Raw genomic sequence first — 25,501 nt, 5'->3', positions numbered from 1 at the left:
TCTGAAAAAATCTTAAGTTGTTGTCTTGGTACCAAATTCTCTCCTGTAAACTGCCCTTTAAATGCATGGGAATGTTAAATCAATTGAAATAAAAATTAGGTACACAAAAGGTGAGTTGATATATTCACAACATAATACATTTATCACCTTTCTAAAGATATTAAGGCTAAAAAGCATTTTTCTAGCATTTCCGACAGTACTTTAATTCAAGCGATCATGTGAAGCACTGAACGACAGAGTAGAACAGATGTCCTTGATGTTCTTCCACATACAGAGGAACCAATTCCCTTGTAGACTCCTACAGTAGTGCGCGAGTTAAGTTTTACACCGCATTCAGCAATATTCCAGCTATATGGGGGCAGGCTGTAAATAATCGAGTCTGGACCAGACAATCCAGTCATGAAGAGCATGAGCATCGATCAACCCAATTGGGAACGATGACATGTGTCAACCAAGTCAGCGAGGCTCACCACCCGATCCATTGGACACTCTTACGAAATCTACAGTAAGAAAACCAAACCATATAACATGTTAATAAATAATTTATTGTAAGTTTGAGCATCAAAAGGATTTCAGGAATAACCAGAAGAAGCTACCCAGCATATACATATATGTACAAACCTTGTGTCAATACACAGTCTCTGTCACATAAACTACACTTGAAGCAGAAGCTGCCTGAAACTGAAGTTAAATAGGAGACATCAGGTCAGTTTCAAACAGGTCTGACTTGATATTAATGCCAATCTACTTACTACAGATGAAGAAACAGGTTTATTATCAAATCCGTTCTTTAGCCCAACGTTTACTGTTACTATCATTTTCTCTTGTTTGACATGTTCTTTCATCTCTGGAAGGAAGTTCATTACACAGAAACATCAGCAGGTATTTAGAAATGTGACTCAGTGATTTTGCTTTTCTTAATTCTGATGTCAATATTTTGACAAATGTCTTCACATGTCTCACCTTCAAGAATACTTCAAATACCACAATAATTGTTGAAAATATATGTTTGAGCTTTAAATAACAACTTACTTAAATGAAATTTTGATATTAAAATCAGTTAATAATGCCCTTGATATTTTCATAGTGGTGTACATTTGTGTTAACATGCAAAATGATAGTGTTTGATAATGTATTGGAGAAATACTGCACTTCACTCCTGAAGTAGATAAATTCAAGTGAGAATCAGATACAGTAAGTCATCACTATAGGAGGTTTTTCAGCTCTTATCCAAGAGAATGAATTTTCCTAAGCTGCACTGAACGTATTGAAGTATTCTTTGAATTCTTTGTAATCTCAGATTTACTTTTGGGAACACTGCACACATTCTAAGCTAGACAAATTGATTTCTGTTTGTTTTATGGACAGCTGTGCACTGCCCACAGCTGACAATAGGGCTGATTACACACAGAAAGGATTTATTCACAGATGAATTTTATACAGACAGTTCAGCGAAATATAGAAATATTCCATCTCAGTGAAGAGAATATGAAGTATTGAGACACTGAGTCTTGAGAGGCTGTCAGAACTTCATTAAATGCTAACCTAAGTGATAAGTTGAAAATACCTTCCTTCTGGTCAAGCTGTGGATTACTATGGGGGAGAGCCAAGTTTGAATGTTTGCAACAGCTTCATCGCTCTTTAGAAACAAACACTGGTAAACTATTCTCATACATGTAACAGGTTATATTTTGGATTACACTTTCTCAGTAAAGTACACATGCTTGTACTTTTGACAGGTTCAGTCCCATTTGGGATTCGAACCCACACCCTCAGAGTCAAGCACCTAACTCCCAGCACACTAACACAGTAATCCAAAATATAACGTGTGACCTCTTTCTAAATGGCATAGCCTATTCATATTGTCATACAATAAATAAGATCTAATGGAGAAGATCCAACAAGAGGTGCAGCCAAACTTGATTGCATGCATATGTGTAGAGTGTGTGTGTGTGGTTTCTCATAAGCAGTCACTTCATGTAACACATTTAAAAAGATACCAAAATAGAGCTTATTTTGACATCACTTGTTTGAAGAAAGACACAGAGACAACAGATTTGAGCAGAGATTGAAAGTTTCAAAGCATTCTTATGGAAGATTTAACAGGAACAACAATAAAACATGTAACCATTCAAAGTCAAGAGCCAGGAAAAATAGCTTCTCTGGTATAAAAATATATGTCTAAAGTTCCTGGTAATCATTTTACCAAAATGATGAAAACATCATTGAGAGATATATACAAGATCACAGTAACCATAGCAACACAGTTCATATTGCACGCAAGCGAGTTGAAAATACAGAATATGTTTCAGTTAAAAAAGTAGTGTTACAAATACTTCTTACATTCAATCACATTCTTGAGATTAATGGTGATCTTGTAAACTTCTGAAGCAAATCTACATGAAACAGTTCATATTCTATAATACTGGTGTATATTGTATGTACAATATTTTGAGCTCTGGTGCTCATAAACAAGGAAACAAAACAATTTCTGAAAAGTTTGATACACTGTCAGCTCAAATGCAATATAGGCACTTTGACAAACATTTGTAATGGTTTTATGGTTCTGGTGTACTTCCTTCAGCCGCAGTCATGGCCTAGCCACAGCTGGGTGTGCAGATCTGGGAGATTGGGTCGTATGACTAACTTGCCTGAAATAAGCCACAGCCCTGTGTGCAGATCTGGGAGATTGGGTCGTATGACCAACTTGCCCAGAACAAGCCACACCTGGGTGGGCAGATCTGGGAGGTTGGGCTGTATGATCAACTATCCGACATGCTGTCACATCAATGAAATGGTTTCATATCACACCCAGTTGGACATAGGTTCAATCCCATCTCCTTCATAATAGCAGTCCTTGGTTTTGACAAAAGGGTCCTTGGTTTTGACAAAAGTCAACAGAGATCTGTCATTAACTTGTCAATAAGTCATAAATCTATATAAACTACTGATTATATAATTTTGTTTCTTCCAAGCCTTCTATGGTGTTACGCAACCGATCTCTGAATTACCAAGTCTGTCAAGTGACAATACAAACAGCCCATCTGACACGCATACCATGCTTCCAGCAGTCAAGACAACCACAAACATGTCTGTCCCAGATGCAGGATTGTTTCAGTTATTACAAAGAGTCTTCCCACAGATCAGTCAACTTCAACACCGAGATATGAGTTAATGTAAAACATAAATACACAAATACTCTATGCTGTTCTACCTGATAAGTATAGTACACCAGTATGATTAGTGTTCCAATCACCTGGATATGGTATATTCATAAAACCCTGGACCCAGATAGTTGTAGTTATTAAACACTGTCACCTTTCACCTATTGTAAGGTTAATGAGGTATAGAAAGTTAAACAAACACCAAGTGTTCAATCCCCCAACAGGCCACACCTAACAGAAATATCTTCCTTTTCTATGTATACTTAGGAGGCCAGGGAGCCGTTCTGGAGTCATCTTGATATCCAATGATCTGAAAGAATGGTCCTGATATTTTGAGGGTAGGACCATTTGTTTACAAAATGTGGGTGGTTTATCAAAGTACTTGCTGCATGAAAGATGTAAAAGTCGAGTCAGGAGGCTTTATTTTATTGCAAACCAGACTATCTTCAATATAAGAGTCTTTATGAAATAGAAAACTAAGATTTTTCTTGCATTTGAAAAAGGAAATAATTCACTCAAATTAATTACACATTTTAGAGCTTTGTCAATTTTGATATCCAGTTCAATTGCCATCAAAATTGATCCATGTATAATTTTTTAAATTCCATACATGCCCAGTGTAGGATACGTGCTCTTGAAGTCAGGTATCCTCCATTATATAACTGATCCACATATAATTGATCCAAACATGAATGATCCACACATGAGTTTTAAAATTCCATTATTTCAAGACCTTGTTGCATACCACGAGTTGTGAGAAGATTTAGTATCAATAGAGGTCAAACAAGCATGACTGAAAACTAGACAGCTATGTCAAGCCATTGATATAGTTGTTCATTATGGAGACGGCACCATACAGTCTTATGACAAGAGAATGAGTGAGTGAGTGAATTGGGTTTTATGCCGCTTTTAGCAATATTCCAGCAATATCATGGCAGGGGACACCAGAAATGGGCTTCACACTTTGTACCAATGTGGGGAATCGAACCTGGGCCTTCGGCATGACAAGCAAATGCTTTTAACACTAGGCTACCCCACCGTGACCCCTCCTCTTCTGCACAGATGCTTTTGGTTGTCATCACTATTTTATTGACATTTTTGATGCATGGTGGCTCATCTCCCTGCTCCTCAAGTGGAGGATAAATGCTCTTGAAGACAGGTAACTCCCATACCCTCAGTGCTATATATATGCTCTTTAATATCAACCACAGCTTCCCTAACACTCTACATAGGTTCACAAAAACAGGTAAACCTCCCTCAGTCCAAGTGTTGTATATATGTTCTTAAAGTGAAGTAAACCTCCCTATCCCATATGTTGTAAATATTTTCTAAAAACAGGTAAACAAAAATCTAACCACCTGTGAGGAACATATGCTCTCAAAGACAGGTAAACAATGTAACCACCTGTGGGGAACATATGCTCTCAAAGACAAGTAAACAATGTAACCACCTGTGAGGAACATATGCTCTCAAAGACAAGTAAACAATGTAACCACCTGTGAGGGACATATGCTCTCAAAGACAGGTAAACAATGTAACCACCTGTGAGGAACATATGCTCTCAAAGACAAGTAAACAATGTAACCACCTGTGAGGGACATATGCTCTCAAAGACAGGTAAACAATGTAACCACCTGTGAGGAACATATGCTCTCAAAGACAGGTAAACAATGTAACCACCTGTGAGGAACATATGCTCTCAAAGACAGGTAAACAATGTAACCACCTGTGAGGAACATATGCTCTCAAAGACAGGTAAACAATGTAACCACCTGTGAGGAACATATGCTCTCAAAGACAGGTAAACAATGTAACCACCTGTGAGGAACATATGCTCTCAAAGACAAGTAAACAATGTAACCACCTGTGAGGGACATATGCTCTCAAAGACAGGTAAACAATGTAACCACCTGTGAGGAACATATGCTCTCAAAGACAGGTAAACAATGTAACCACCTGTGAGGAACATATGCTCTCAAAGACAGGTAAACAATGTAACCACCTGTTAGGAACATATGCTCTCAAAGACAAGTAAACCTCCCTGAAGCCAGTGTACGATATATGCTCTTTAACATAAACAATAATAACAAATGCCTGTGGAAAAAACAGAAGGATATAACAGAACACAATTGATATGATAACATAAGCTGTTTTCACAAGTACTGATTTGAAACATGTTCAGCCCATCCGGCAGTTACTGCATTTGATATGCTGGTCTACCTGCACCATCTGGTGAAGACCTCACTTATACCGGATAACCCTTTACCTTCTGGTCAAGACCTAACTCATCAGTCCCTCCTGGATTCCGCAGTTGCAGAATAAATCACGGAAATTACCTTTTAATGCAGAAAAGCGTCTGGTCTGCGGAAAACGCATTTTCATGCAGAATACGCCATGGAATTTACTTATTATGAAAGTTGAATCATTATCACAAGAATGACTATCAAACAAAATAACATTTTGTAGAGTTTGTAATATCTTTCCTGATCACACTCGTAAGAGTACTGTTTCAGACCATCTTTGTAAATTTAAAAATCATCTTGCAAGAAAAAACGAACTGCTGGCTGTACCTTGAATGTCATGAAGCTCTAAACCAGTTACAGCTTTGTGTATAAGAATTAAAGACTGAAATTCTTTATCATTTTCTGTTGGGTATTTAACTGCAGATTTTTCTGCAGAATTTTGAAAAAAATGGGATGCAGAATTTACATTAATTTGCTGGGGAATCCAGGAGGGTCTGACTGATTCAGGATAACCCTGTACCATCTGGTGAAGACCTCACCCATACAGGATAACCCTGTACCATCTGGTGAAGACATCACCAATACAGGATAACCCTGTACCATCTGGTGAAGGCCTCACTCCCATACAGGATAACCCTGTACCATCTGGTGAAGACCTCACTCCCATACAGGATAACCCTGTACCATCTGGTGAAGACCTCACTCCCATACAGGATAACCCTGTACCATCTGGTGAAGACCTCACCCATACAGGATAACCCTGTACCATCTGGTGAAGACATCACCCATACAGGATAACCCTGTACCATCTGGTGAAGACCTCACCCATACAGGATAACCCTGTACCATCTGGTGAAGACCTCACCCATACAGGATAACCCTGTACCATCTGGTGAAGACCTCACTCCCATACAGGATAACCCTGTACCATCTGGTGAAGACCTCACCCATACAGGATAACCCTGTACCATCTGGTGAAGACATCACCCATACAGGATAACCCTGTACCATCTGGTGAAGACCTCACTCCCATACAGGATAACCCTGTACCATCTGGTGAAGGCCTCACCCATACAGGATAACCCTGTACCATCTGGTGAAGACCTCACCCATACAGGATAACCCTGTACCATCTGGTGAAGACCTTTACTGGTACTGCATATTACTATAGACAAGCCGAATTTTGAGGACCCAAAAATGCAATCTGTAGGAGGTCGGCTTATCTATTAGTTACTGCAAGATGGGATCATCATGTCCAGGCCAGCATACATCTTAAGACACAATAACAACAGCTTCTAGTTCCATTGAGCTCACCTTAATTTAATTAAATGAATAACAACAACAACATATCAAACAAATGTTACAGAAGTGAGACAGCTTCTGAACAAGTAACATATAAGGCAAAATAAACTGTCTCCAAGTTTGAAGAGGGAAACACAGCCAGTGAATATAACAACCGGTTCCTGGACTCCTGCCAGTGCCAACCAGCAACTCTTTTTGGTCTGCATTGAACTGATGCAGCAAGTTTGGTACAAGACAAACCTCAGAGACAACTGAAACCTGATTCTCTCAACAACAGATGTAAATGTTTTCTAAATCTAAATGTAAGATAACACATGCTTCATCCCTTAGTTGAACCAGTAAACACTGACTCACAATGAATTTCTATGGATATACAGGTTGTTCAGCTTGACCTGATGAAGTGATTACTAATGCATTGCGTGACCGTGTCACAGCTGGTTGGGTCTATTATTGTGAAGGGGTGCACCTTTGTCAATAGATTGTCAACATGTCCGGACAGTCGAGACAGTGTCGCCGTTTGACATCTCAGTGTCGAGAAATCGTCCTAAATTTATTTAAAAAGAAGCTACAGATGGTTTAATGTTTCCGATTCTGGCTTTTAGGCGACTACTGGGACAGAATCATTGCAGTTGAACATGAAATAGAAAAAGTGATAGTTGAATTGGTGTAGAGAGTGACAGTGAGAGTGAATTGGATTGTGAAAGTAACTGATGTCTGTACGTTGCAAAGTTAGCAAATTAAACTAGATAGCATATGATTGTATAAACAATTCAATTAAAACATGAAATGATTGTTATTCCATAAGTGTTGTTTTCCGGGACAAGTTTTTTGTTCTGTAGCGAATCCATGTATACATGCTTCTCACGAAGCAACATTAATAACACTCTCTGCTCCCCTATTTAATGAAGATAACTCCACCTGCCGTTTGTGCCATTTGACCTCCCGGGTCATGCATATGTAGAGTAGCTCAGGTCAAGCTGAACACGCTGTAGGTATGCATGCTAACTTAAAAGACATACCACATGTCATCTCCATGACAACGAGATTACCTTTAACATCAATACATAAAACAGAAGCATCCCTTCAGCCAGTAGCTACAAGATGCTGGATGGATGCACACCATGCTTCCTATAACAAGTTATCATCCCTTCAGCCAGTAGCTACAAGATGCTGGATGGATGCACACCATGCTTCCTATAACAAGTTATCATCCCTTCAGCCAGTAGCTACAAGATGCTGGATGGATGCCCACCATGCTTCCTATAACAAGTTATCATCCCTTCAGCCAGTAGCTACAAGATGCTGGATGGATGCACACCATGCTTCCTATAACAAGTTATCATCACTTCAGCCAGTAGCTACAAGATGCTGGATGGATGCACACCATGCTTCCTATAACAAGTTATCATCCCTTCAGCCAGTAGCTACAAGATGCTGGATGGATGCACACCATGCTTCCTATAACAAGTTATCATCACTTCAGCCAGTAGCTACAAGATGCTGGATGGATGCCCACCATGCTTCCTATAACAAGTTATCATCCCTTCAGCCAGTAGCTACAAGATGCTGGATGGATGCACACCATGCTTCCTATAACAAGTTATCATCCCTTCAGCCAGTAGCTACAAGATGCTGGATGGATGCACACCATGCTTCCTATAACAAGTTATCATCCCTTCAGCCAGTAGCTACAAGATGCTGGATGGATGCACACCATGCTTCCTATAACAAGTTATCATCCCTTCAGCCAGTAGCTACAAGATGCTGGATGGATGCACACCATGCTTCCTATAACAAGTTATCATCACTTCAGCCAGTAGCTACAAGATGCTGGATGGATGCACACCATGCTTCCTATAACAAGTTATCATCCCTTCAGCCAGTAGCTACAAGATGCTGGATGGATGCACATCATGCTTCCTATAACAAGTTATCATCACTTCAGCCAGTAGCTACAAGATGCTGGATGGATGCACACCATGCTTCCTATAACAAGTTATCATCCCTTCAGCCAGTAGCTACAAGATGCTGGATGGATGCACACCATGCTTCCTATAACAAGTTATCATCCCTTCAGCCAGTAGCTACAAGATGCTGGATGGATGCACATCATGCTTCCTATAACAAGTTATCATCCCTTCAGCCAGTAGCTACAAGATGCTGGATGGATGCCCACCATGCTTCCTATAACAAGTTATCATCACTTCAGCCAGTAGCTACAAGATGCTGGATGGATGCCCACCATGCTTCCTATAACAAGTTATCATCACTTCAGCCAGTAGCTACAAGATGCTGGATGGATGCCCACCATGCTTCCTATAACAAGTTATCATCCCTTCAGCCAGTAGCTACAAGATGCTGGATGGATGCACATCATGCTTCCTATAACAAGTTATCATCACTTCAGCCAGTAGCTACAAGATGCTGGATGGATGCACACCATGCTTCCTATAACAAGTTATCATCACTTCAGCACTATAAACCTGTATGGATATAAGAGAGTGAAACCTAGTATCGCTACTTAAAAACATAATTTTGGTTCCTTTAACCATCTTTATGAAGAGACAATAAAACCAGCTAGAGTTCATAGTCAGCTGTCTTAGATTTCCCCAAGTCCACATGGTCCCTAACGTAGAGAGAAATATATCAGTTATATGTTTTGCATCTGCTTTCAGCCAATACCCATGTTGTGGCTGCTCAGATACAGATCTTACACCGCGGTTAAGGTAGAAAGTGACAATGACAATGCTCCATTTGATACAATCATGTTCAACATTTTGATTTTTGCCATTCTATGTTTGCTTCAATAGTTTGGCTCATACTTGTGACTCACATTACACCACAGATATTTCTTACAAGAACATGTTTAATATCACCTCCTTAACTTGTATCAAAGATATACATGCAAACACTTAACCTTTAACTATGAGTCACATAATCATTTAATAGTTGCTGGGGCACTCCACAGGATGGAAATAGCCGAATATATTGAGTTCATACATAGAGGCTAGCACTGTGTAGATCACGTAAACCACCAGCAGGACTGCCCCGTACTTCTTGTCCAGCTTCCACCCATTCAGATGTGTAGCAATCAGCAGGAACCCGACCGTGGACAGCAGGGTCAGGCTGGAGTAGGTCAAGCCTTGGGAATACATAGAAAACTGTGTTACATTGGGTGAGGCTGGAGTATGTCAAGACTTGAGAATACATAGAAAACTGTGTTACACTGGGTGAGGCTGGAGTATGTCAAGACTTGGGAATACATAGAAAACTGTGTTACACTGGGTGAGGCTGGAGTATGTCAAGACTTGGGAATACATAGAAAACTGTGTTACATTGGGTGAGGCTGGAGTATGTCTAGACTTGGGAATACATAGAAAACTGTGTTACATTGGGTGAGGCTGGAGTATGTCAAGACTTGGGAATACATAGAAAACTGTGTTACATTGGGTGAGGCTGGAGTATGTCAAGCCTTGGGAAGACATAGAAAACTGTGTTACACTGGGTGAGGCTGGAGTATGTCAAGACTTGGGAATACATAGAAAACTGTGTTACACTGGGTGAGGCTGGAGTATGTCAAGACTTGGGAATACATAGAAAACTGTGTTACATTGGGTGAGGCTGGAGTATGTCAAGACTTGGGAATACATAGAAAACTGTGTTACACTGGGTGAGGCTGGAGTATGTCAAGACTTGGGAATACATAGAAAACTGTGTTACATTGGGTGAGGCTGGAGTATGTCAAGACTTGGGAATACATAGAAAACTGTGTTACATTGGGTGAGGCTGGAGTATGTCAAGACTTGGGAATACATAGAAAACTGTGTTACATTGGGTGAGGCTGTATGTGTCTAGACTTGGGAATACATAGAAAACTGTGTTACACTGGGTGAGGCTGGAGTATGTCAAGACTTGGGAATACATTGAAAACTGTGTTACACTGGGTGAGGCTGGAGTATGTCAAGACTTGGGAATACATAGAAAACTGTGTTACACTGGGTGAGGCTGGAGTATGTCAAGACTTGGGAATACATAGAAAACTGTGTTACACTGGGTGAGGCTGGAGTATGTCAAGACTTGGGAATACATAGAAAACTGTGTTACACTGGATGAGGCTGGAGTATGTCAAGACTTGGGAATACATAGAAAACTGTGTTACATTGGGTGAGGCTGGAGTATGTCAAGACTTGGGAATACATAGAAAACTGTGTTACACTGGGTGAGGCTGGTTACAAGGTCAAGACTTGGGAATACATAGAAAACTGTGTTACATTGGGTGAGGCTGGTTACAAGGTCAAGCCTTGAGAATACATAGAAAACTGTGTTACATTGGGTGAGGCTGGAGTATGTCAAGACTTGGGAATACATAGAAAACTGTGTTACACTGGGTGAGGCTGGAGTATGTCAAGACTTGGGAATACATAGAAAACTGTGTTACATTGGGTGAGGCTGGTTACAAGGTCAAGCCTTGAGAATACATAGAAAACTGTGTTACATTGGGTGAGGCTGGTTACAAGGTCAAGCCTTGAGAATACATAGAAAACTTGATTACATTGGGTGAGGCTGGAGTATGTCAAGCCTTGAGAATACATAGAAAACTGTGTTACATTGGGTGAGGCTGGAGTATGTCAAGACTTGGGAATACATAGAAAACTGTGTTACACTGGGTGAGGCTGGAGTATGTCAAGACTTGGGAATACATAGAAAACTGTGTTACATTGGGTGAGGCTGGAGTATGTCAAGACTTGGGAATACATAGAAAACTGTGTTACACTGGGTGAGGCTGGAGTATGTCAAGACTTGGGAATACATAGAAAACTGTGTTACACTGGGTGAGGCTGGAGTATGTCAAGACTTGGGAATACATAGAAAACTGTGTTACACTGGGTGAGGCTGGTTACAAGGTCAAGACTTGGGAATACATAGAAAACTGTGTTACATTGGGTGAGGCTGGAGTATGTCAAGACTTGGGAATACATAGAAAACTGTGTTACATTGGGTGAGGCTGGTTACAAGGTCAAGCTTTGAGAATACATAGAAAACTGTGTTACATTGGGTGAGGCTGGTTACAAGGTCAAGCCTTGAGAATACATAGAAAACTGTGTTACATTGGGTGAGGCTGGTTACAAGGTCAAGACTTGGGAAGACATAGAAAACTGTGTTACATTGGGTGAGGCTGGAGTATGTCAAGACTTGGGAATACATAGAAAACTGTGTTACATTGGGTGAGGCTGGAGTATGTCAAGACTTGGGAATACATAGAAAACTGTGTTACATTGGGTGAGGCTGGTTACAAGGTCAAGCTTTGAGAATACATAGAAAACTGTGTTACATTGGGTGAGGCTGGTTACAAGGTCAAGCCTTGAGAATACATAGAAAACTGTGTTACATTGGGTGAGGCTGGAGTAAGTCAAGCCTTGAGAATACATAGACAACTGTGTTACATTGGGTGAGGCTGGAGTATGTCTAGACTTGGGAATACATAGAAAACTGTGTTACACTGGGTGAGGCTGGAGTATGTCAAGACTTGGGAATACATAGAAAACTGTGTTACATTGGGTGAGGCTGGAGTATGTCAAGCCTTGGGAATACATAGAAAACTGTGTTACATTGGGTGAGGCTGGTGTATGTCAAGACTTGGGAAGACATAGAAAACTGTGTTACACTGGGTGAGGCTGGAGTATGTCAAGCCTTGGGAAGACATAGAAAACTGTGTTACACTGGGTGAGGCTGGAGTATGTCAAGACTTGGGAATACATAGAAAACTGTGTTACATTGGGTGAGGCTGGAGTATGTCAAGACTTGGGAATACATAGAAAACTGTGTTACATTGGGTGAGGCTGGAGTATGTCAAGACTTGGGAATACATAGAAAACTGTGTTACACTGGGTGAGGCTGGAGTATGTCAAGACTTGGGAATACATAGAAAACTGTGTTACACTGGGTGAGGCTGGAGTATGTCAAGCCTTGGGAAGACATAGAAAACTGTGTTACACTGGGTGAGGCTGGAGTATGTCAAGACTTGGGAATACATAGAAAACTGTGTTACACTGGGTGAGGCTGGAGTATGTCAAGCCTTGGGAATACATAGAAAACTGTGTTACATTGGGTGAGGCTGGAGTATGTCAAGACTTGGGAATACATAGAAAACTGTGTTACATTGGGTGAGGCTGGAGTATGTCAAGACTTGGGAATACATAGAAAACTGTGTTACACACTGGGTGAGGCTGGAGTATGTCAAGACTTGGGAATACATAGAAAACTGTGTTACACTGGGTGAGGCTGGAGTATGTCAAGACTTGGGAATACATAGAAAACTGTGTTACATTGGGTGAGGCTGGAGTATGTCAAGACTTGGGAATACATAGAAAACTGTGTTACACTGGGTGAGGCTGGAGTATGTCAAGACTTGGGAATACATAGAAAACTGTGTTACACTGGGTGAGGCTGGAGTATGTCAAGACTTGGGAATACATAGAAAACTGTGTTACACTGGGTGAGGCTGGAGTATGTCAAGACTTGGGAATACATAGAAAACTGTGTTACACTGGGTGAGGCTGGTTACAAGGTCAAGCCTTGAGAATACATAGAAAACTGTGTTACATTGGGTGAGGCTGGAGTATGTCAAGACTTGGGAATACATAGAAAACTGTGTTACATTGGGTGAGGCTGGTTACAAGGTCAAGCCTTGAGAATACATAGAAAACTGTGTTACATTGGGTGAGGCTGGTTACAAGGTCAAGCCTTGAGAATACATAGAAAACTGTGTTACATTGGGTGAGGCTGGTTACAAGGTCAAGACTTGGGAAGACATAGAAAACTGTGTTACATTGGGTGAGGCTGGAGTATGTCAAGACTTGGGAATACATAGAAAACTGTGTTACATTGGGTGAGGCTGGAGTATGTCAAGACTTGGGAATACATAGAAAACTGTGTTACATTGGGTGAGGCTGGTTACAAGGTCAAGCCTTGAGAATACATAGAAAACTGTGTTACATTGGGTGAGGCTGGTTACAAGGTCAAGCCTTGAGAATACATAGAAAACTGTGTTACATTGGGTGAGGCTGGAGTAAGTCAAGCCTTGAGAATACATAGACAACTGTGTTACATTGGGTGAGGCTGGAGTATGTCTAGACTTGGGAATACATAGAAAACTGTGTTACACTGGGTGAGGCTGGAGTATGTCAAGACTTGGGAATACATAGAAAACTGTGTTACATTGGGTGAGGCTGGAGTATGTCAAGCCTTGGGAATACATAGAAAACTGTGTTACATTGGGTGAGGCTGGAGTATGTCAAGACTTGGGAAGACATAGAAAACTGTGTTACACTGGGTGAGGCTGGAGTATGTCAAGCCTTGGGAAGACATAGAAAACTGTGTTACACTGGGTGAGGCTGGAGTATGTCAAGACTTGGGAATACATAGAAAACTGTGTTACATTGGGTGAGGCTGGAGTATGTCAAGACTTGGGAATACATAGAAAACTGTGTTACATTGGGTGAGGCTGGAGTATGTCAAGACTTGGGAATACATAGAAAACTGTGTTACACTGGGTGAGGCTGGAGTATGTCAAGACTTGGGAATACATAGAAAACTGTGTTACACTGGGTGAGGCTGGAGTATGTCAAGCCTTGGGAAGACATAGAAAACTGTGTTACACTGGGTGAGGCTGGAGTATGTCAAGACTTGGGAATACATAGAAAACTGTGTTACACTGGGTGAGGCTGGAGTATGTCAAGCCTTGGGAATACATAGAAAACTGTGTTACATTGGGTGAGGCTGGAGTATGTCAAGACTTGGGAATACATAGAAAACTGTGTTACATTGGGTGAGGCTGGAGTATGTCAAGACTTGGGAATACATAGAAAACTGTGTTACACTGGGTGAGGCTGGAGTATGTCAAGCCTTGGGAAGACATAGAAAACTGTGTTACACTGGGTGAGGCTGGAGTATGTCAAGACTTGGGAATACATAGAAAACTGTGTTACACTGGGTGAGGCTGGAGTATGTCAAGACTTGGGAATACATAGAAAACTGTGTTACACTGGGTGAGGCTGGAGTATGTCAAGCCTTGGGAAGACATAGAAAACTGTGTTACACTGGGTGAGGCTGGAGTATGTCAAGACTTGGGAATACATAGAAAACTGTGTTACACTGGGTGAGGCTGGAGTATGTCAAGCCTTGGGAAGACATAGAAAACTGTGTTACACTGGGTGAGGCTGGAGTATGTCAAGACTTGGGAAGACATAGAAAACTGTGTTACATTGGGTGAGGCTGGAGTATGTCAAGACTTGGGAATACATAGAAAACTGTGTTACATTGGGTGAGGCTGGAGTATGTCAAGCCTTGGGAAGACATAGAAAACTGTGTTACACTGGGTGAGGCTGGAGTATGTCAAGACTTGGGAATACATAGAAAACTGTGTTACATTGGGTGAGGCTGGAGTATGTCAAGACTTGGGAATACATAGAAAACTGTGTTACATTGGGTGAGGCTGGAGTATGTCAAGACTTGGGAATACATAGAAAACTGTGTTACATTGGGTGAGGCTGGAGTATGTCAAGACTTGGGAATACATAGAAAACTGTGTTACACTGGGTGAGGCTGGAGTATGTCAAGACTTGGGAATACATAGAAAACTGTGTTACATTGGGTGAGGCTGGAGTATGTCAAGACTTGGGAATACATAGAAAACTGTGTTACATTGGGTGAGGCTGGAGTATGTCAAGACTTGGGAATACATAGAAAACTGTGTTACATTGGGTGAGGCTGGAGTATGTCAAGACTTGGGAATACATAGAAAACTGTGTTACATTGGGTGAGGCTGGAGTATGTCAAGACTTGGGAATACATAGAAAACTGTGTTACATTGGGTGAGGCTGGAGTATGTCAAGACTTGGGAATACATAGAAAACTGTGTTACATTGGGTGAGGCTGGAGTATGTCAAGACTTGGGAATACATAGAAAACTGTGTTACATTGGGTGAGGCTGGAGTATGTCAAGACTTGGGAATACATAGAAAACTGTGTTACACTGGGTGAGGCTGGAGTATGTCAAGACTTGGGAATACATAGAAAACTGTGTTACATTGGGTGAGGCTGGAGTATGTCAAGACTCGGGAATACATAGAAAACTGGATTACATTGGGTGAGGCTGGTGTATGTCAAGACTTGGGAGTACATAGACAACTGTGTTACATTGGGTGAGGCTGGTTACAAGGTCAAGACTTGGGAATACATAGAAAACTATCACTGGGGTCTTTCAAACCCCTGGAATACATACAAAAAAGATGTGATATACTGAGTGAGGCTGGGTGATATCAAGCATGGAGCATAGTCACACAAAAACAGAAACGCTGGGTGATAGTGGGTAATAGTAGGTGTGACTAGAGAACATTGGGCTTTGAGAATGTAGACATCTATGGCAAAATGTGAACTGAAGGGATATTAACTCATACCTGACATAAACTGACAATGTAAGATAGCTGCCTACCTGCACTGTAAACCTGAACCTCAGACCCTGGTCGGAGGACTGCTGTTTGCAGCAGCCAAGGTACTCCAAGGCATACAAGGATGTCAAACACATTGCTTCCTATTGCATTAGAAACAGCCATATCCCCTAATCCTGAAAATAAGAAAACCAACATCACAATCAGTTTGCACCAACACCAGACACAACTCCAATGTTCTATGTTGGCCAAAATAAGCTCATATGTGTTATTGCAGCAAATGGAACAGTAGTTTTCATCACCCTCTCTGTTAAAAATATTACCACACTGCATCCATCTTCTCCAGTATCAATGACCAGCAGCTACTTTCCAGGGAGACTGGAGAGAGTGAGTGAGTTTAGTTTTTGTATGCCTTATGGCTAAACATAACAGTGAGTGAGTGTGGTTTTACGCCGCTTTTAACAATATTCCAGCAATATCACAGTGGGGAACACCAGAAATGGACCACACACATTGTACCCATGTGGGGAATTGAACCTGGGTCTTCAGCATGATGAGCGAATACTCTAACCACTAGGCTACCCCACCGATCCCCAAGGGAGACTGGAATTCAGTATGTCTCAAAACATTGCTGGCTAGGTGAGTCAGCTAGCACTGACTTAATTATGTGACAGTCACTTTTCAGCAATTCTACTGAAGTATCAGTAAGGTCAGCCCAAAGAGCAAACCTTGAGTTAAACATTAGGGTGAAACTCTGATCCTACAGGCCTGATCGATAGGAATTTGTGTATTAACTTTTTGCTGATCATGTGCATCTACAGCAACAAAAGAACTGGCGGTGGTGTGTGGTCCTGTGCGTTGACCTCAGGTCACAAATCAGTTGACGTTAAGCAACATTGGTCACGGACAGTCCTTGGGTGATCGTGTTTGGCAGCTCGACTCCTGAGAGTTTCTAGGGCAGCTGCCCTCCCCACAACGGAGCACATGTGGTACATGTGGTCTCACCTTAGGCAGGTGAGTTTGTTCCAAATTGCATCTGTTCACCCAGCAGAAAATGGGTATGTATACCTGGTGGTATAAGTCATGTGATAATAACCTTCTCGAGCCTCACAGACAGCTCGGGTTATCTGGTGTGATAATGAACTGTCTGCGCTATGAGCATGCCGTTGGTGTGGATTTAGCACAATATAAATGGACTAATTATCATAATGATTAATTATTTTCTATTCTGATCAGCCAGATACTAACACATCAGCCACACCTGCACGTACCTTCTCTAACAACTATGAGCGATGCCACAACATCCGGGAGGCTCACTCCAAAGGCAACAAAGGTCAGACCCATAATACTGTCAGGAATATTAGCTGTGTAACCTGTGAGGACAAACAACCATCAACCCATGTGATCATCACATCAAGAAGTCATACATACTGAGAAACAACTGTTCTGACAAGCCAAATATAACAGCTCTGATATGAGTTTAATTACAGATGGGCACAATTTGGGAGCAGCTAAATCATTTGGTTGTTCAACAAAAATCCCATGACCACTAAACACTAATTGCTCCTCAAATTATTTACACAGACCTAGTCTGTCATACAGACTCTGAAACAACTATATCCACCACAGTCCACACAAATATTTCACATTTGCCAATGCTACATTACTGTAGTTTCAGGAATGGAAATAAAGAAACTCTTTGGGCTCATTTTTATCATATCTCATTAAGATAATTCTATAAACTGTTTTATCTGTAAAATATGTACATTTATAAGCCCAGATGTCAGTCTAGCATACATGTAGCAAGTACGTCCCTATCCTTGCCAAACAGCTATGTTTACCCTTGCTGGAGTATAACGCAGTAACAGTTAAAGGGAGACAAATCTTCCTGCCTTCATTCAACTAACAGTTGGTTGGTTGAGAATAAATTTGATATCTTTCTACCTGTTTTGGGAATCATCCAAATTGAAAAGACCCACTTTCTTAAATATAAAGATTTACTTCATGCCCATAAATATGTAATATTCTTTATATCAAGGAACAATGACATTATTTTGTTATGTGGGTAATGAACGTCACATCATCAGGACTGAACACCTCATACACTTCCTTCATGCTGTGAGAGTGAGTGAGTTAGTGAGTTTAGTTTTATGCTTTTAGCTATATTCCTGCAATATCATGGTGGGGACACCAGAAATGGACTTCACACATTGTACCCATGTGGGGAATCGAACCCGGGTCTCTAGTGTGAAGAGTGAATGCTTTAACCACAAGGCTACCCCACCGACCCTTATTCTGTGAGAAATGACACAACTGTGTTATAGCGGACGATTTCAGAAATGGGCTTCATACATTGGATCCATATGGGGAATCGAAACCTTGGCCTTCGGCGTGCAAGCAAACACTTTAACCACTAGGCTACCCCATTGCCTCTACTTTCCAGGAACCCATACACATGAAGATGATGCAGAGAAACCTAGAAACACAATCAGGCCCCGATTTCTCGAAACAAACTTAAGTTTTTACTCAAATTTCAAACTGAGTTTGAATTTGAAACAGCTGAATTTTTAACTCTAGTGCATTTTATAAATGAAAAAGTCCAACAACTTAAGTAATCTATCCACCAAACTCTAATTGTCTACTATGTTTGAGTTTAATATCGACTTCAGTTCATTCTGGGAATTGCATTTTCTCAAATTTGAGTAAAAATTTTAACTTAAGTCAAAACTCAGACTTACGTTTGTTTCGAGACATCGGGTCCAGGACATACCTGGGATTCATGTTTCTTACACACAATCATAGGTTTTTGGGGTGCCAAAACGATGCTACACTTCACAGCTGATGAATTGGGCATGCGTGTTCCACTGACAAAAAGAATCAAATGATGGAGAAATATAGTCGGAGAAGTGACGTAAACTTACCTATAACTGTTATCATCCACACCATGAAAAATGACAAGAGAGACAACCAAACTAATGACATGAGAAATGTCAACAGGAACCATTTTTTCCATGCTTGTTTTCGGCAGTCGGGCACAGATATGAACAATATGGCACATAGCGGTAGAGAGACGAACCAAAGCAGCTTCTTCCAGCGTCCACTTGGAACTTCACACAACCCCGCAGGCTCATCCTCTTCCCTGTGTGGAGCTGCAATGGATAAAAGACCTCTCACTGATCATGCCCTTTCTTGCATCTTCACAGAACATGAATGATGACTTTTTGAAAAGATATGATTTAGACACCTTTATTGAAAAACATTAGAAAGAAAAACATAATGCTCCCAGGGTATATACAAGTGTCTACATGAAGAAATCCTTCACCAGTACATCAACTAGGTTATATATGCTATATAAAACACAGAACCAGTATGTATGAAATCAAGGAATATTGATTTGTGAAAAAAAATACAACTTTCCCAGGATTTATAAGAAAAAGAATTGCGTGAAAATTGCTGCCAAAATCAAACTTCGCATTGCAGTTAATCTTTATTTATCCTGAAATAAGTGGAAGCTAAATACATGCAGATGGAGGTGCCCGCTTCACAAAGGTGTTGGTATCTGTGTACGAACCGTCATCTGATTCACAGTCAGAGGTAAGAGGGAGCATTTGCATCGACTCGGGGCAGTGATCTACAACACAATATGGTAGAACATCCATATAGCATCTGCAACCAGCCATGGCCTAGTAAGGGGATTATTCAGTCTTGTCCCAGTCTGTGTTGCCTATCAGGCAGACATGCTGCCTCAAGTATCTAGTAACCCGTCCTTGTTAAAGCCTCTCAATGCAGCCCAAGAGAGTGATATGTGGTTCTAATGCATCTCTACTGCAGCTCCAGCTCAAGCTCCTCATCTGCTCATCTGACAGCAGATAACATATAGATCAGTACTTGCTCCCTTTAGCCAGTATCATGTCATTAGGAAATCAGGTTTATCATTAGCTGACCCAGTGCCCTGTCCAGTTTAGGTGTTTGCAATTTGCTCTATGATGCTCTTCAAAGCCATTTACATATCAATCCTGTGAAGATTGAACACTAATGACTGCACTGAAACTGTTATGGCGACTTTACCACAAAGACACACCCAAAAGATGTTAAGATGTTAATAATTTTCTTTCCCAACATTGTGTAGTTGAGAATTTACATTCCTGTCATCAGACAATGATCTGCTGAAGGAAGATCAAGGCACAAGAAACCTATACTGGGAATGTGAAGTCCACACATTATCCTATCATCACATTTACACTGCCTGTGACACACCATAGGTTTAATCCACATCCAACTTTTGACAACCTTGCACTGCCTGTGACACACCATAGGTTTAATCCACATCCAACTTTTGACAACCTTGCACTGCCTGTGACACACCATAGGTTTAATCCACATCCAACTTTTGACAACCTTGCACTGCCTGTGACACACCATAGGTTTAATCCACATCCAACTTTTGACAACCTTACACTGCCTGTGATACACCACAGGTTTAATCCACATCCAACTTTTGACAACCTTACACTGCCTGTGACACACCATAGGTTTAATCCACATCCAACTTTTGACAACCTTGCACTGCCTGTGACACACCATAGGTTTAATCCACATCCAACTTTTGACAACCTTACACTGCCTGTGATACACCATAGGTTTAATCCACATCCAACTTTTGACAACCTTACACTGAGTGACAGTTTATCAATACATATATCAGTCACTTCGTAATTATCACAGGTTTTCCTTTTCTAGTTCATGCTTTTTATTAAAAAAACCCAACTTTGTAAATATATAAAGTATATTTGGAATAGTGTGATTTGTAGGAGAGAAGAGGAAGGATCTGGCCCTGTGTAGGAAGGAGAGAAGGGAATCTGGCTCCATCATACACAATGTTTCCACTGTTATTGTCTATACAACAAACCCATATCATCCTACATGATGTCTCCACTGTCATAGCCAGACACCCACAGCATTCCAGAAGGCATGGACACACATTAGAATATTATTCATAAACATTCTCCAAGTAAAGGTCAGTGATGTATGTAGTTATGGGCGAGGATCAAACAATGTACACTTCCTGTTAACAGCATGTGATCAGCTTCTTCCCCTTCAGGAACAACATCAGGAACTGCCACAGTTGATGCAATTAGGGCATGACATTGGAGGAGATGTTACATCCATGTAAAGCGTTTGACATGTAAACAATTACACAATGACCCATTGTTCAAGAGGTGTAAAAAGTAGCTACCACAAAACAAAGCATAATGTTCAAGCTTATAAATCAGCATTTTTTATCAAGTTAACAAGATGAACTGTACACACAGCTCTGTTGCAAATATTCTGCATTATCATATTGTGGATGGAATGAACTTCAGATTCACAGGTGACTGACATTGTAAGTAGGGCTGGGACGGGTACTCGTGTACTCGAATCCGGGTCAGGTACAGCTGGAATCGAGTCCTATTTCTAGGAATCCAGCACCCGGAAAAGGAGAGAACTCTGTAATGGCAAGGGCAGACAATAACATGTCTTTTTCATTATTGACTTAACAAACATTTGCATCATTGGCATTGTCCGATTAATGGAGGTTATTATTAAATATATCTGTAATATATCTGGGCATGAGCAGTGAGGAGTCAAGTTACAGTAACAGCGGCAATGGTGTTTCTCTCTATATTGGTTAAACAGACGTAAAATAAATAGCCTATGTTCAGTTTCAGTGTCTTATTGACATTATTTCAAGTTTTTCTTTATAAAATCTCTGTCAACTCGTGATTGGATATTCAGAAAGCTTTATTCCTTACATTTCCCGGTACTCGATTCCGATTCGGGTAAGTACATGCGGGTACTTGATTCCATTTTTTCCTACCCGTCCCAGCCCTAATTGTAAGTCATCTCAAACATCTCTGAATGAGATTTTGTGCTATCACCACAGCCTCGACCAACCAATCTGAGGTCAGCTGGTCCTCAGAGGACATCACAGCCATGGCTATATCACACACCTCGGCCAGCCAAACTGGAGGTCAGCTGGTCCTCAGAGGACATCACAGCCATGGCTATATCACACACCTCGGCCAGCCAAACTGGAGGTCAGCTGGTCCTCAGAGGACATCACAGCCATGGCTATATCACACACCTCGGCCAGCCAAACTGGAGGTCAGCTGGTCCTCAGAGGACATCACAGCCATGGCTATATCACACACCTCGGCCAGCCAAACTGGAGGTCAGCTGGTCCTCAGAGGACATCACAGTCATGGCTATATCACACACCTCGGTAAGCCAAACTGGAGGTCAGCTGGTCCTCAGAGGACATCACAGCCATGGCTATATCACACACCTGGGTAAGCCAAACTGGAGGTCAGCTGGTCCTCAGAGGACATCACAGCCATGGCTATATCACACACCTGGGTAAGCCAAACTGGAGGTCAGCTGGTCCTTAGAGGACATCACAGCCATGGCTATATCACACACCTGGGAAAGCCAAACTGGAGGTCAGCTGGTCCTCAGAGGACATCACAGCCTTGGCTATATCACACACCTGGGTTAGCTAAACTGGAGGTCAGCTGGTCCTCAAAGGACATCACAGTCATGGCTATATCACACACCTGGGTTAGCTAAACTGGAGGTCAGCTGGTCCTTAGAGGACATCACAGCCATGGCTATATCACACACCTGGGTAAGCCAAACTGGAGGTCAGCTGGTCCTCAGAGGACATCACAGCCATGGCTATATCACACACCTGGGTAAGCCAAACTGGAGGTCAGCTTGTCCTCAGAGGACATCACAGCCATGGCTATATCACACACCTGGGTAAGCCAATATGAATAGGTATTGTGTTGGAAAATATCATTTATGACATCTTCACACCATGTATATGCCAGATTAACACCGTTAGATACTAATACTTTGGTGAATGATTACATCCACTACACATGCTCCCCAAATGTTTCCCCCCCTAGCCTTATACAATGTTTTGATTTTTTAAACAACATATGTATGGTTCAAGAATCTGGTGATTTGTTCACATGGAGCTGAAGTAGCAAATATCACCTGTTGAAGAACTAATATGGAGGCCATACCAATTCCTAAGACAATTACCAATGTGTCCCTATTTATGTATCTATGTGTATGAGGTGCTCAGTGAAAGCTGTTTAAGTTGCAGTTGGCAATAATGCAGAAACCATGGCTACCCGAGTTTCCTGGATCTACTGGTGTCTGATCCACTAATGAGCCATGATCCACACCACAGGAGCAATTTGACACACATTGTCACCGCAACAGCAAATTGACTCTCTTGACAAGTAGTCAGTGGGCCTGTTCCACAATCATGCTAACCTTGCAATCTATGGATGCTCCAGACAATTATTGAATAATTGTTCAATATTAGTGACGGTTATTGGTCTGACATATATTGTGGTCTTTATTTCAGTTATGGTTCATGTATTGCAAAACTAAACTGCATGCTTTCTTTCATCTGTAATTTGTCATTTACCTATATAACAATAACCCAAAAGCTATTTTTAAGTCTGCACCATTTCTTTTATGTTGCCATGGGCACAATATATAAGCTGGCCCTGAATAGCTTCACTTTTTCCATCATAACATCACTTGCCAGGTTCTAAATTTCATAATTTCAGTTTGACTCAAAACAATATCATCGAAATTATGAAATTTAGAACCTGGCAAGTGATGGTTATGATGGAAAAAGTGAAGCTATGCAGGGCCAGCTTATATATTGTGCCCATGGCAACATAAAAGAAATGGTGCAGACTTAAAAATAGCTTTTGGGTTATTGTTATATGCATAACTTATATAAAATAATATATAACTCTTTCCAAATATATTTTTAAAAAGTGGTTACACTGTTTAGTCAGTTTGCATTTGAGCAGAATGTCCAGAGAAGTTATTGTAACTGGAATGCATGCAGGGACCTACAATTAAATCAAAGAAAACAATGAGAAGCTACACAGTTCTACAGCTTCATCACCATCTTCCCCCATCACCCATAGCTGAAACCAGTATGTGAAACTACACAACCACTTGCTGTGGAAACATGGCACAGATGCAAAATATTTACTCAGATCAATCTGAAATGACTTTATTTGACTTCATAAAAAGGATCAAGATTTTAATTTTTAAAATCTGGAAAGCAAAATAAGAAGCATGATTGGTGGGATTAAACTATGGGCTGATATTTTTTCAGATACGACAAACACTCTTCACCAAAAATGTGAAATCAGTTAAACCAGGCCATTCTCATTGAACATACTCTGTTATCTGTGCAATCACTTCCACAATCTTCTACACCACTATACCAGACAACAGAATGACATACCTAGCCTTGAAAGGTGTACTAAGTACTATTTTTGACAGAACAAGGTAGTACCCCACTTACCAAAGTTGCGCTCCATCACTAAATGGCTGAAACAATGCCGATGTGACGTAAAACTTCAACTCAACTCAACCAAAGCGGAAATGTATTTAGCAACAACAAATTTGATCCAAAAACGGTTTCTAAGCTAAAAACTCAAAAGGCTGATAATGAATGATTGTGATGAAAACATATTGAGTATAATATTGATAATAATGCAAAGCTGGTACACAGTCACACAGCAGTGTTTGTCGTCACAGCTATGATACCATTATATCTACTTGTGGCAATACCGTATGCATCGATTAGCCTTACAGGACCACTATCTCTCACAGTGGAAGATGGCACTGTGATCTGACACCTCATATTGTAACTGAGGCATCCACAGATTACAAACTGGATCATGGTTCATTTACACCCAATCACCTTCCTGATGCCTGATAAACGACAGTCATTGTGATAACTTGTACGCTGACAGATGATTCTCTAATACATACAAGGTATATGAATATAATGATGAGATCATGTTTGTAACTTAGACGCAGGTATATGAACATAATGATGAGATCATGTTTGTAACTTAGACGCCATAGTTGTATGACAGACCATTATGATCCTGCACTAAATACCACCATTCCAACCCAATGTCACCCACCTGGTAATTCCGTCAGTATATACACAAGATGTCATGGCCACAGATAACAGCTCATGAACATTACAATCTACATATACCACATTTCACTGTATAAAAATCATTAAAATTACAAAAATCACAATCTGAATTATCATTTACATGAAGACACTGATAGAAGTAAAGCTGAAAATAATAACATATATTTACTAAATTGTTCAAATATTTTTGCTGCAACTGAAAATATAACACATAATACACAATGCCATTTAGAACATTTGGGATAACACTTTCTCAGAAAAGTACAGATTCTAGTACTTTTTTGGGTTGAGCGCCATACGGGATTTGAACCC

At 40.8% G+C, this 25,501-nt stretch overlaps 1 protein-coding gene and 1 long non-coding RNA gene across 3 annotated transcripts in view; both read right to left on the bottom strand.

Annotated features, from left to right (window-relative positions):
• Window positions 1-526: 526 nt before the first annotated feature.
• Window positions 527-7,174, bottom strand: LOC124258297. The gene is made up of 2 exons (XR_006893555.1): window positions 5,982-7,174; window positions 527-5,941 (listed from the first exon to the last, which is right to left on the bottom strand). It is a non-coding gene; the product is annotated as an uncharacterized LOC124258297 (long non-coding RNA).
• Window positions 7,175-9,458: 2,284 nt separating this feature from the next.
• LOC124258322 (probable sodium/potassium/calcium exchanger CG1090) overlaps window positions 9,459-25,501 on the bottom strand; it is a 66,289-nt gene continuing 50,246 nt past the window's right edge. Inside the window, exons 7-11 of one of the 2 annotated variants that reach the window (XM_046692408.1) lie at window positions 19,730-19,789; window positions 19,080-19,307; window positions 17,430-17,531; window positions 16,203-16,334; window positions 9,459-9,851 (exon numbers count right to left, since the gene is read on the bottom strand). In XM_046692408.1, coding sequence (XP_046548364.1) covers window positions 9,652-9,851; window positions 16,203-16,334; window positions 17,430-17,531; window positions 19,080-19,307; window positions 19,730-19,789 — 722 coding nt within the window. In that variant the 3' untranslated portion in view covers window positions 9,459-9,651. Of the gene's footprint in view, window positions 9,852-16,202; window positions 16,335-17,429; window positions 17,532-19,079; window positions 19,308-19,678; window positions 19,790-25,501 lie in introns of both variants that reach the window. The other variant, XM_046692407.1, reaches the window with a different exon arrangement.

This window comes from Haliotis rubra, unplaced genomic scaffold (genome assembly GCF_003918875.1).
Source record: "Haliotis rubra isolate DU_JTF1 unplaced genomic scaffold, ASM391887v1 Scf69, whole genome shotgun sequence".
Lineage (NCBI taxonomy): Eukaryota > Metazoa > Mollusca > Gastropoda > Lepetellida > Haliotidae > Haliotis > Haliotis rubra.
Note: the sequence above shows the minus strand (reverse complement) of the source record. Positions and strands in the feature narration are given on the sequence as shown.